Consider the following 13,691-nt stretch of genomic DNA (forward strand, 5'->3'; position numbering starts at 1 on the left):
TTCTATGATTGCGATGAAAAAGTGTGTAATTTTATATATGTATTTATATGTTATTTTCAAATATAATTAGAGATACATGTATTTAAGTCCTCGTTTTTTTAGATTATCGTTTTTAAAATAATTTTAAAAACATAATTACATTTGCTTATTTAACAATTATCCAATACAGTTAGTTTACCTTTTAGTTCATTTTTGTATGCTCAATTATTAATACATATAAATAAATAAATAGTGGTTAAACACATCAAACGAAGCATTCTTAGACATTTTAGGGACGTTTATTTTGACATACGGAAGTGGCTTATCCGGAAGTTGTTCCTCATAAGGTTGTTGTTCTGTCCTCGGAGAAATTGAAAGTGTCAAATCACCCGGAGATATAAACTAAACGCATATTAGTAACGTTTACATCTACAAAACATCTTCAGGTGAGAATCTACATTTGAATGCGGTTAAAAATGTTACCCGAGTCACAAATTTCGGTATGTTTATAGCTGTTAAAACTTAAACAAACTTGAATGTTTGGTTATTTGAATGCGAGTCATTCCAAGTGAATATAGAGTTGAATTCAAACAGAAATTAAATTTCTATTTGTTAAGTGAGAAACGTCTACTGACATGACATTCATACGTGACTAGGGACTGATTAACAAGTCAAAAACGCAAATAGTAATATGAAAAACATGTACTCTGCATCTTTTATACAAAGACAGATGTAATGTAATTGTTATGTATCATACCATATCCTATACAGGGCTCTCAAGTTTTAGAAAAAGTTTGGAGTGAGATTATATCTGTTGGGAGAGGAGCCCCTCGGCCCCACACAATTCTCTCCGGTTTTTGCTAGAAGTTAAATTTTATCTATTGTTCAAAATTGACCAGCACAAAATAGAAACTATAACAACTGTTAATTTTGATTAAAGTCATAAAAATTCCTACAAAATAAAATAAAATGTCATGTATATTTCAAAAATACAAATGCATTAAAAATCAAAAGAAATTTGGCCCCAAATTTGGCCCCAAATGAGCCAGTGCTCAAAGTACATACTGTAGACCTACACATACAGTATTGCAGAACCTGTCCTGAGCATGTCAAGCTGTGTCTGTGTGAGAGAGAGAAAGCACATATTTCAGCTTATGAATGGCATTTTGTTTTGCAAGTGTTTGTTGCACATATTGATGCTTTGATGACAGTGGTAGGGGCTCAAACTTAACTAGTAACTAGTTACATGTAATGGAATTACATCATTTAATTACAAAATAATTGTAACTAATCGGTTACAGTTGCTGAGAATCAATGTATAGTTAAATTACAGTTACTTATGAAAATCACAAAGGGATTACGTCTGAATATTTTCACACAGATTTGATTAATTTCTTTCCCAAATTGCATTGACTGCTCTAAAATATGAGACAAAATGTTTCAGAAGTTTAGGACACAAAATGGGACACATGCATTTATTTCCATATTTGGGTTTATGTATATGCTTTTTTTTCCATTGTTAGAAAAAGCTATGCAAGGATTTGATTATAAAAAGGGTATCATAGCTGTTAAACTATATCTTTTGATTTTAAATCTGTATTTAACCTAACCTAGGTGCTAAAGTCTGATTTTGTGGTGGCTGTGCTTTAAAATTAAATTATTATAATCTTAATTCAAGTGAGGAAGGATTTTGTAAGTCTGATAGTAATTAGTCTTGAGTGCTACTGTAAGGTTACAGTTGAAAACATTAGTTAGAAATTAAGAAAAGTAATCAGTTTTGATAAATTTGTCTGTTTTTATCAGATTTACCAATTATCTAGCCCTTTCCTTAGTTTCCAGTAGCCAAAATTTAGTTAAAGCTGTTGGAGAGCTAATAATTTTTGCATTCTGATTCTGATGAATTTGACTATAGGGCTATTCCCCAACATCAGCTCTCACTATCTTTGATCACACAGGCAAGTGATTTCGTCCAGAAATCGTAAAATGAAGAAGAAAAAAAACAGAAGAATGGGTTACCTACTGCATTTATTTTGTTAGTTTTTAGTAAATACAAATGGCAACGTCCCATGTGTGCACGTCCATGTTGCCGAGTGACGAACGTGACTGAAGCGGGATCACGTAACTTACCCGAAAACAAAAAATTCGAATTTATGATATTTGCTGGTAGGTGGCATTTAACTGTCAAGACAGTTATGAACTCCTCCTGCAAGCCTGCGCCTCGTCCATTAACAGTATATAGCGGGACAAGTTATCCCTCACGTTTTAGCGTGAGAAATGCAAGGTATGGCGTGAGAGCGTGTGAACTGGGTGAAGGCGTGAGACTTGAGAGCCCTGCCTATATTGCGATAATAAAAACATTTTGTAGTGAATTATTTTGTAATCCCTTTAACAAATATAGTGCTGATCACCAAAGTATAAGAGCAGACATATTATCTATATTTATTTATGTATTTATTTATTTACAGCAGAAGTGTTATTTAACAGGTGTTGTACATTGAGCCTGCTCTGGCTCACTCATGGTTGAGCTGGAGCCCGTGGATCGAACCTGACACAAGATGGCCTGTGTAGATGAACCTCCAGAGAAGTAAGTTTCTTTATTAACTGTGAATCACCATACTGGTTATTAGAACTAATGGTCACTGATAATCTGTTGTCCCATGACAGGCACTGCTGGGTTTGTTTTGCTACGGAGAAGGAGGATCGGGCTGCAGAATGGGTCAGCCCGTGCCGGTGTAAAGGCTGCACCAAGTGGATCCATCAGTCTTGCTTACAGCGATGGCTGGACGAAAAACAGAAAGGAAACAGCGGAGGAGCCGTCAGCTGCCCACAGTGTGGCACCGAATACCGGATAGTTTTCCCCAAAATGGGTGGGTATTTGCAATTCACCTTTTTGGAAGGGAAATTGGACTGAGATCTTTTTTCTCTTTTGTTGTGTTTTTTAATGGATTCTCATATTATTGCATACTTATAATGCACCAGTTCAGTGGCTGGTCATTAAATATTTGGGATAATTAGCTCCTGATAAGAGTACTCTCAGCTCTGCTTTGCAGTAGTGTTGTTATTGTTAACTAAAATTATTAAAAATAATTTTATTGACTGAAACAAAGTTTAAATAAATTTAAATGTAAATATTACATAAACTGGCAACTAACAGAAATAAAAAAGCCAATATTACTAAAACTAAATTAAAGCTATATAGAAATATGATGAAAAAAAAAGTCCAAAAATGAATAAAAATTATTTTTAAAAATGATATGAAAATTAAAAATGTTGTTTTGGCAGATAACTAAAATAAAATCAAAGTACTGAAATTATTAAAACTAAAGCAGAAATAAAAGTAAATTAAAGCTAAATAAAAATAAATAGAAAAAACAAAAACTAAGAAAAAAAATAAATAAAATAGAAATCTTGCTTTTGGAACTAACTGAAATGAAATAAGTGTAAGTTAAAGTACTAAAATGATTAACTAAAATTATAATAAAAATAAAGCTTAATAAAACAAAACGAATAAATGCTAAAAAAAAAAAAAAAGGAAAATAAAAAACTTTAAGCTAAGTAATAATCATAATCATAATCATAATAATACACACATATACTTAAAAATAAAATAAAATAAAATAAATTCTTACCAGAAATATAAAAAGGTCCAAAAAGTAATCAGAATTATTAAAATAAATAAATAAATGAGTACTAAAATTATTAAAACAGAAATAAAAATAAACTAAAGCTAAACAGAAATATTAAAAATAAAACTAATAAAAAGGCAAAAAGTGTAAGTTGAAGTACTAAAATTATTAATTAGAATTAAATAGTAATAATAGTAATAATAATAATAATAAAAGAACAGAAAAAAATAAATAAATAAGCTAAACAGAAATATTAAAAACAACTAATAAAAATGCTTAAAATTATAAATGTTGATTTTGCAGCTAACTGAAATGAAATAAGTGTAAGTTGAAGTACTAAAATGAAATAAAATAAAATAAAATAAAACTTAAAAAAGAAACTAATACAAAAAATGGGAAAAAAAATAACCAAGCTCAGAAATACAATAATATAAAAATACAGAAATATACAAAATGACTAAAACTAAAATGAAAATATAAAAATAAAAGCAAATTCGAAATTTTAATTAATGTAATAGTATAAAAATAATCATACATAATAAGTTTGTCACTTGTTTTGTAGCTAAACTTTACAATTTAAAATGATCACGTATTTAATTTTTTACAAATTAGCTCAGAAAATGTGACCCAAGTGGCCAGATTCTGCGTGGGCTTTACTAATGACAGATATTTTGACATTCTGTTTGGCTGTTATTCTGTTAATTTAATAGGGAAGTGTTAAGTGTGTGGTTTTGTCTCTTGTCCAGGGCCTTTGGTGTACTTCCTCCAGCAGGTTGACAGAGCTCTGTCCAGGGCCAGTCCGTTTGCCGCTGCTGGAGTTGTGGTGGGCACTGTTTATTGGTCGGCCGTCACTTACGGTGCCGTCACGGTTATGCAGGTGTGTTAAAGACAAGATGAGAGAAGCTTGGCTCTCCAGGGCTTTTTTGGACACTTTTTCTTCTCTGTTTTCAGGTGGTGGGTCATAAGAAAGGTCTGGATGTGATGGAGCGTGCAGATCCTCTCTTCCTGCTCATGGGTTTACCCACCATCCCCGTCATGCTGGTACTGGGAAAAATGATTCGCTGGGAGGATTACGTGGTGCGGCTTTGGCAACGACACTCATCTAAGCTTCAGATCTTCAGCGGGCTTGTGCCTGGTATGTGAAAAATGGGGTTAAACTTGGGAATAGTTCATCCCAGTGTTATTATTGTTAACTAAATTTAAAACAATTAAAAATCTTAATACAACTTTTAAATTAAACTTAAAATGAAAACAAAATTATTAAAAAATAAATGGTTAATTGTTAAAAATTAAAAATTGAAATGAGTAAAGTAAATGAATACAGCTTAAACTAAAATTAAAATGGAAACTGAAATATATTTCTAAAAGCAAATTCAGGAAGTACTGATATTTCTACAACTGAAATAAAAATCAGTTCAAGCTAGATGTAATAAAAAAAAACTAATAAATAAAAGCTAATACAATGACAAAAGTGTACAACAATCACTAAAACTAATATTCTGTTTTTTATTTTACTATAATAGTATATAAATTAACCTAAAACTAAAATGAAAGCTAAAAAAGTAAATAAAAACTTTTAAAAATTGAAATAAAAAAATGTCAATTAATAATTAATAATCATATTAAAAAAATTAAAATGAAAACTAAACATAAAAGCAAATTCACTGAAGTATTAAAATGACAAAAAATTAAATGCAAATTAAGTTAAATGTAATTGTTTTTAATAAAACAAAAACTATTAAAAATGACAAAAGAACAAACTAAAAAAGTTACAAATAAAAGCTAATTTGTTGAAATACTAAAATTACTAAAAAAAAAACACTACAAGCTAAAGCTAATAATAATTAAAAAGCACTTAACAAAATGACTAAAACTTTAAAATTACAATGAAAACAAATAAAAGCTCATTTTTTGAAATACTACAATTACTAAAACAAACTACAAACTAAAATTACTAAAAAAAAAACACACTACAAGCTAAAGCTCAGTTATGCTATTTAAAAAATAGCATAATTGAAAAGCATGTAACAAAATGACTAAAACAAACTAAAGTTACTATAACTGAAAAATAAAAAAGCTAATTTGTTAAAAAAAAAAAACTAGTTACTAAAATAAAAAAACTACTACTAACTAAAGCTAAATATAATTAAAAAAAATTATAATAATTAAAAAGCACATAACAAAATGTCTAAAAGCAATTTCAATGAAAACTACAAAATTAAAAATAAAAGCTAATTTGTTGAAATTCTAAAATTACTAAAACTAAAAAAAACTACAAACTAAAGCTAAATAAATTTTTTTTAAATAATAATAAATAAAAAGCACATAACAAAATGACTAAAATGTAAACTAAAATTACAATGAAAACTGACATTTTTAAAAGCTAATTTGTTGAAATACTAAAATTACTAAAATTCAAAAATACAATCTAAAGCTACATATAATTAAAAAAAAAAATAATTGAAAAGCACATAACAAAATTACAAAACTAAAATTACCATAAAAACTGACAAATTAAAAATAAGTTAATTTGCTGAAAAACTAAAATACCTAAAGCTAAAAAAAAACTTCAAACTAAAGCTAAATATAATTGTTAAAAAATAAGTCAAAAGCACGGTTACACTTTATTTTGATAGTCCATTTTAGACATTCTACTAACTATAAGTAGCTTTGCAACTACATGTCAACTAATTCTCGTGAATTTGCAACTACGTGTATACTAACTCTCAGAGCAGACTGTTAGGTTAGGTTTAGGGTTAGTAGAAAAAGTTGACATACTTGCAAAGTTTAGAAGAGTTTCAGAATATATTAAGCAGAAAGTCTACTAATACTCTAATGACTAGTTGACATGCAGTTGCAAAGTTACTTACTGTTAGTAGAATGTCTAAAGTGGACTATCAAAATAAAGTGTTATCATTTGTTGAAATACTAAAATTACTACAATTAAAACATACAAACTACAGGTAAATATAATTTAAAATATTAATAATAATTAAAAAGTACTTAACAAAATGACTAAAACTTTACAATTACAATGAAAACAAATAAAAGCTCATTTTTTGAAATACTACAATTACTAAAACAAACTACAAACTAAAGAAACTAAAAAAATACTAATAAATAAAAAGCACACAACAAAATGACTAAAATGAAAATAAAAACTGGTAATATAAAAAATGTATTCCTTTAAGTACTAACATGTTTAAAACGGAAATTAACGTAAAGAACATAAGAAAATGAATAAAAATGACAAAAGCACATGAATAAAGCTTTTTTTTACATTTAAAATAAAAGCTGAAAATATAAAAATAAAAACTGGTGCAAAATAAGAATGTTTCCTTCCATGGTGGATTGCTCTTTTTTTTTTTTTTTTGGAGTAAACTTCCTTTAAACCACCTTAGAATTTATGATACTTTCTCACAGTCATACCGTAAGTGTAAGCTAATAATAAAATATTAAAAAAAGCATAATTTTTGAAGCAAAAAAAATCTGATTTCTTTGTCCAGGTATGGGCCGTCCTCTGCCCCGTGTCCCAGCGGAGGGCAGTTACGGAGGAGACCATCTCTCTGTATCTCGCACCCTGTGCGGCGCCCTCATCTTCCCCTCCATCGCTAATCTAGTGGGACGCCTCCTGTTCCGCAGGGTCACGTCAAACCTGCAGCGAACCATCCTGGTGAGAGTCGCTCGTGCCGAGTGTCTATCGTACAACCTGGAAGTGTGAATCCTAACCCAGTTTTCCTCTTCTAGGGTGGCATTGCCTTCGTGGTGATCAAGGGAGTACTGAAAGTGTATTTCAAACAGCAGCAGTACCTCATCCAGGCCAACAGACACATCCTGAATTACCCAGAGCCCGAGGGACGAGCAGACGGCACTTTTGAGGATGACAACGAAGACAGTAGCAATGAATGAAGACGATGCACTTGAGGAAATCAACAAATGCACTGTAGTATATAGGATTCTCTGAATAAACAAAAAAGAGACATATTTACAGATGTTTAAAGACATAATTTTCAGCTTCACTTGGCTCTAAATCAGCACAAACACGTTATGTGTTATTAAAATGCAAGGATGACTGAAATTCTTTCATCTGTGAGAAACTGTTGGGAGTGTTGAAGTGCCTGTAATAGCAAAACACACACGTAGATGGCGCCAATGCAAAGCTGGTACCTGCACTGTGCACTGATATCTCTGATGAAGACATTGTCATTGAGGCTGTAAATGTACCAGCAGAATCATGTAAACATTTTGAGAATGAGTTCATTGATTCTGACTGAAAATAATAAGCACTGGCTCTTTAAAGGCAATGACAAATAAAGGATAATAAACTCAGAAACTTGATGGTGGTTTACAGTAACTTTTTCAACCTGCAAAGAAACATCAAGACCATTTCACTGCAAAAATAAAAAAAAAAGAATAAAAAAATATATAACGTATTTTAATTTGTCTATTTAGGGCTATGAAGTTGTTTTGTGCATCAAATTTGTATTGTTAAGAAATGTTAAATGTATTTTCCACCCAAATTCAGTTTTGTTTTGTTTTATTTATATATATATATATATATATATATAACAAGAAACATTTATTGGACCTTAGTTAATCCCTGAGCTTACATGGACATAACAATGAACAGCTTTAATTTTATTAGCTATCACGGGGTGGCGAACGTCGGTCCTGGAGAGCTGCAGCCCCGCATAGTTTTTATTCAAGGTCTGAAGGGTTACTAGAAAGCAACAGGCAGGTGCGTTTTAATTAGGGTTGGAGCTGAACTCTGCCAGGCTGCGGCTCTCCAGGACCGGAGTTCGCCACCCCTGAGCTATCATTAACAAAGAATAATAAACTGTAACAAATTTATGCTCATTGTTAGTGTTACTTAATGCATTAAATATAGTTAAATGGAACCTTATGGCAAAGTGTCAACAAATATTAAATTACTGTTATAAAATTTTAATTGTAAAACTAGCATAGAAATAGTCAAATAAAAGTCATGATTTTTTTTAGCATATTTTGTCAGTGTCATGAGATTTTTGTCATGAAAATAATTTAACAGTGCAACCAAAAACTGCTTATAATTTTCTGAGAAAGAATATTGATATTTTAAAGGAATAAACTTGCTCACCAATGGGTCCTCTGCAGTGAATGGGTGCCGTCGGAATGAGAGTGCAAACGGCTGATAAAAACATCACAATAAATCACAAATACTCCACATCACTCCAGTCCATCAATTAATGTCTTGTGATGTGAAAAGTGGCATGTTTGTAAGAAATAAAACCATCACTGCAATTTCAACCTAAAGTCATTGCTTCTAGCTACAATATTTTACCATAATATAGTAAAAAAGTTGTTGCTTCCGAATCAGGAGAGAAATATGCACAGGCAACACTATTTATTAGCAATAACAGTCTAAAACAGTTGTCCAGTTCAGAGGATTTTTATGTGAGAGGACAACAGACGATGGATTAGGAAGCATTGTTGTGGATTATAACCTGTTATTTTGTCCAAAAGTAACAGTTTAAACATGAAACACCGTAATGATGTATTTGTTTCTTACAAACACACAGCTTTCACGTTACAAAAGGTTAATTGGTGAACTGGACTGGTGTGGATTACTTGTGGATTATTGTTTTTATCAGATGTTTGGACTCTCATTCTGACGGCACCCATTCACTGCAGAGGTTCCACAGAGGGTTTGCGCTTGCATCACGGTTTGGTCAGTTACCTGGATGCGCAGCCATATTAGAGATACTTGGATGTAAACAACAGCATAGATTGCACAGTTAATGTACTACTAAATACGTTGTTTTGATAACTTATGCTGTCTGAACCACAGAAAAAATGTGTGTAAGCTGCTAAATCATATGTGACCCTGGACCACAAAACCTTGTGTTGCACGGGTATATTTGTAGCAATAGCCAAAAACACATTGGATGGGTCAAATTTATCAATTTTTCTTTTATGCCAAAAATCATTAGGATATTAAGTAAAGATCATGTTCCATGAAGATATTTTGTAAATTTCCTACTGTAAATATATTAAAACCTAATTTTTGATTAGTAATATGCATTGCTATAAACTTCATTTGGCCAACCTCAAAGGCGATTTTCTCAATATTTGGATTTTTTTGCACCATCAGATTCCAGATTTTCAAATTGTTGTATCTCAGCCAAATATTGTCCTAACCTAACAAACCATACACCAGTGGAAAGCTTATTTATGATGTATAAATCTCACTTACGAGTAATTTACACTTATGACTGGTTTTGTGGTCCAGGGTCACATATAAAGAAGGACTTAGTAAGCAGGAAAGGGCGCAATATTTTGACAAACTAAAGTTAACAGGTGGTAAAGATACATACGAGCAGTATTAATTAAGATATTAGCCTAATATTTCACCTACCTGACCGGAAATGATAAGAACAAACACGAATGTTGTCAAGATTCTGGAATTCCTTGTTCAGTTTGACCAACCACAAATGCCTTTTGTTCCTCAGACTGTCTTTTGCACTCTTTTCCTTAATTTGTTATAACTTTAGGCAGTCTGTCATACTCCAAATGTTTCCCAGTCTGAACGATTAGTACAGCCCAAAACATGACAATGATTGACCATTTTCAGCAGGAATAATCAGCGAAAATTGGGCGTTTGGTTCGGTTCAGTGGCATTGTTTACGTTAAGTGCCGCCAATATGGCCGACTGATGACGCGTCGTGAAAACACGTTAATACTACGTACACGTTAATACTGATGCAACGTTAATACTAAACCTGTCATCTGTTGCCATGAAGAAACAAACTGTTCATTTTTGGGTGAACTATACCTTTAATTAACAATGTTTATCTTAAACAGAAGTGTTAATTATCTAGTCACAGGGGGTGAGGAGACAGGCGGAATTTTCCCGCTCCCCACCGGCATGTTTGGCAGAGCCCTTCATTACCTGCTGTCAGCGGAGCGGCATCACACCCTCTGTGCTCTCCGGCAGGCCCTTTGAAGGAATGGCAAAGACAAGGCTGAGGAAAGGCACCCCATAAATAATCTGGCCCGCTTCTGATCTCTTATTTCTTTATTTCGAGAACGAATAGGGGAAAAACTATGAATAATGCAAAAGTTTGCAGATGGTAAACGGCTGGCTGGGAGAAAAGACGGCAGAGGGAGCGCAATCGGCTCACCCAAGATGACTTCATTTGGGTTTAAAAATACACCCCTGCTCACAGGCGTAGAACTGGAGCAGCTCTCAACTTAATTCACACAGCATCTAAAACAGTCCCCTGGGATTGTTGTCGCCCACTTTTAAACATCTCCGGCAAATATAACCACGGCAGACAGGCTTTGTTGAAGCTGCCAAATGTACAGTGGAACGTAACGTTTGTGACGCAGGAAATCCCACAATTCATCTGCCATTTACGGGATATAAACATCCGAAGTAGTAGTACGCGTAAACAAACGTTTTTTATTAGTATTTCATTACAGAAAGCTGCAAATAAATGCCTTAATTTTAAAGCAATTTGGCCAAATATGAAATTAAAGGATTTTTGGATGGCTAAATCATAGATGCATTAACATGCAAATAACATCCGAGAATCATGTCACAGCCTTGAAGCAGAACCCATTTTATTTTTTTGTTTTATTTAGTTATTTTTTTTAGTGGTCTGTCTTGATGCTTCAGATGAATAGAAATGTACTTTGAGCCATATTGTGGAGTAATAAGCAAAGGAACATAAAAAGAGACACTCCATTTGCAAGAATAGCATAAAATATTGCGGCTATATCCAGCTGCTATGTAAAATATATAATCAGGCGGCGACTTCAAATGTACATATTGAGTAAAAAACAACTATAATGATAGACATATATGTTACTTTTCATCCACTTTAAAATTGTACTACAAAATGTCTATGGAAAGACATACACAGCAGAATCAGAGGAAAAGACGTGTTATTCAATTTGTTCTGTGGTACCTTTTGTAATAACTAAGTATTTCTATAAAAGAGCATATCAGTCTTACAGAACAAGTTTCTGGTCAAGATTAGACACTTTAACTTAAAATATGACTTTGTAATTCACACAAGCAAGAATATCGGCATGGAAATACAAAACTAACGTTAGCCAGTTAGCATGTAACACAGTGTTCAAGGACAGAAAGCTAGCTTGTATTAGGACTGTATTATCTTATAAATTTGATTTTTGTAATATCAAATGTGATACAAATTAAAACTTAATACCACGAAACAGACTACAGGGGAGATTCTGTCATATCAAGGCAAGTAACATCACAGAATTCATCAAAACTATTGCTAATACTTACCGATTCTCAAACGGTGGTTTTCCCTCCAAAATAACGTCACTTCCAAGAGGAGGATGTGATTAAGGGCTTTTGTTTGTTAAGATCTAAATGAATTATTTAACCTCAATGTTCCAACGTGAGACCTTTGTTCATCTTCAGAACAAAATTAAGATATTTTTGATGAAATCAGAAAACTTTCTGATGCTCCATAGACAGCAAAACATCTGACATGTTCAAGGCCCAAAAAGGTAGTAAGGACATTGTTAAAATAGTCCATGTGACATCAGTAGATCAGCGTAATTTTATAAAACTACAGGAATCGTTTTGGTAAGCAAAGAAAACAAAAATTTTGCATGCGCGATACACTTGTGAACGCATGTTGAAGACTGACACGGAAGAGAAGAAATTGTTGAACAAAGTCATTTTTGTTTTCTTCGCACACAAGAAGTATTCTTGTAGCTTCATAAAATTAAGGTTGAACCACTGATGTCACATGGACTATTTTAACAATGTCCTTACTACCGTTCTGGGCCTTGAACGTGGTAGTTGCATTGCTGTCTGCAGCATCAGAAAGCTCTTGGATTTCATCCAAAATATCTTAATTTGTGTTCTAAAGATGAACAAAGGTCTTATGGTTTTGGAACAACATGAAGGTGAGTAATGAATGACGGAATTTTCATTTTTGAGTAAGCTATCCCTTTAACTGTGATAATATGATAGAAAAACAAAACTTATGGCCTCAAACATCAGAGACTCTCAAAATGTGCTGCATTTGCAAGTAAATCTAATTGAAGAAAGACTATAGGGGAGATTCTGTCATATCAAGCTGTACACATCAAAGCCGCCAGGCGTCCTTAGATGACGTTTGAATAAATATAACGCAAGAGGGAGTCATTTTTGATTAGAGCGCTGCAGATAACCCACAGCGAGCTAATAAACTGCGGTGAGAATTATAAAACAGAGAGGAGATGGCAATCCCTCTGGACAAATGATGATTATCTGTTTTCTATAATCTCAAAGCTCTTTTTTTGCTGGTGCGTCCCCTGAGGTTTCGGCCTACAAAAAAATGTACCGAACCAATAGAGGATTGTCTTCAAACACTTCACTTTCTGACATGCTGGAAATCAATGGCAATTTAAAATAAGTGCATCTTATCAAGAATGAGAAAACAAGGTTAGGTTAAAAGCTTTTATCTGTGTGCCACACGTTTCATCTCCTCTAATAGAAAACCGCGGCTGCGGTGAAAAGAAATGGGACGCGTGAGACAACAAATCAAGCGACCTGAGATTAGTAACACCTTCGAATAGGACTCCTTGACCTGGACTCTGTTCACGGAAGAATGGATGTGATTTTAACACCTGGGATGTCATGTCACGGACAGCACATTGAAGAGCAGCATGATCTGGCATAATGAAACCACTCTGTGACAAAATGCAAGATGTCGCTTTTGACCAGTGAGCTTCCATGAACTTGTATATGTTTTTTTTTCCAGTTGTCTATCATTATAGGAGTTTAAAAAATGATTTTGTGTGTTAAGTCACACAAAACCTTACAGGAACATGTTAAAGGAGAAGTTCACTTCCAGACTGAAAATTTCCTGATAATTTACTCACTCCCATGTCATCCAAGATGTTCATGTCTGTCTGTCTTCCGTCGCAAAGAAATTAAGCTTTCAGGATTTTTTTTTCCATATAGTAGACTTCAATGGCAGGCAACAGTTTGAAGGTCCAAACAAACTGCAATTTTAATGCAGCTTCAAAGGTCTCTACACGATCCCAGCCAATGAATAAGAGTCTTATCTAGTGAAGCAA

The 13,691-nt window shown here is 32.9% G+C and overlaps 1 protein-coding gene across 3 annotated transcripts; it reads left to right on the forward strand.

Moving 5' to 3' along the window:
* Positions 1-311: 311 nt before the first annotated feature.
* On the forward strand, positions 312-7,978 carry marchf5l (membrane-associated ring finger (C3HC4) 5, like). 3 transcript variants are annotated; one of them, XM_051121874.1, is made up of 7 exons: positions 312-425; positions 2,464-2,563; positions 2,644-2,846; positions 4,352-4,482; positions 4,557-4,740; positions 7,112-7,278; positions 7,353-7,978. In XM_051121874.1, the coding sequence occupies exons 2-7, from the start codon at positions 2,535-2,537 to the stop codon at positions 7,512-7,514; spliced, it is 876 nt and encodes a 291-aa protein (XP_050977831.1). In that variant the 5' UTR covers positions 312-425; positions 2,464-2,534; the 3' UTR covers positions 7,515-7,978. The 3 variants fall into 3 exon arrangements, with proteins under 3 accessions (XP_050977831.1, XP_050977829.1, XP_050977830.1); XM_051121872.1 differs by having other exon boundaries at positions 2,445-2,563; positions 7,353-7,977; XM_051121873.1 differs by having other exon boundaries at positions 2,448-2,563; positions 7,353-7,977.
* The last annotated feature ends 5,713 nt before the right edge of the window (positions 7,979-13,691 follow it).

The sequence above is a fragment of the Labeo rohita genome, chromosome 10 (assembly GCF_022985175.1).
Source record: "Labeo rohita strain BAU-BD-2019 chromosome 10, IGBB_LRoh.1.0, whole genome shotgun sequence".
In the NCBI taxonomy this organism is placed as follows: Eukaryota; Metazoa; Chordata; class Actinopteri; order Cypriniformes; family Cyprinidae; genus Labeo; species Labeo rohita.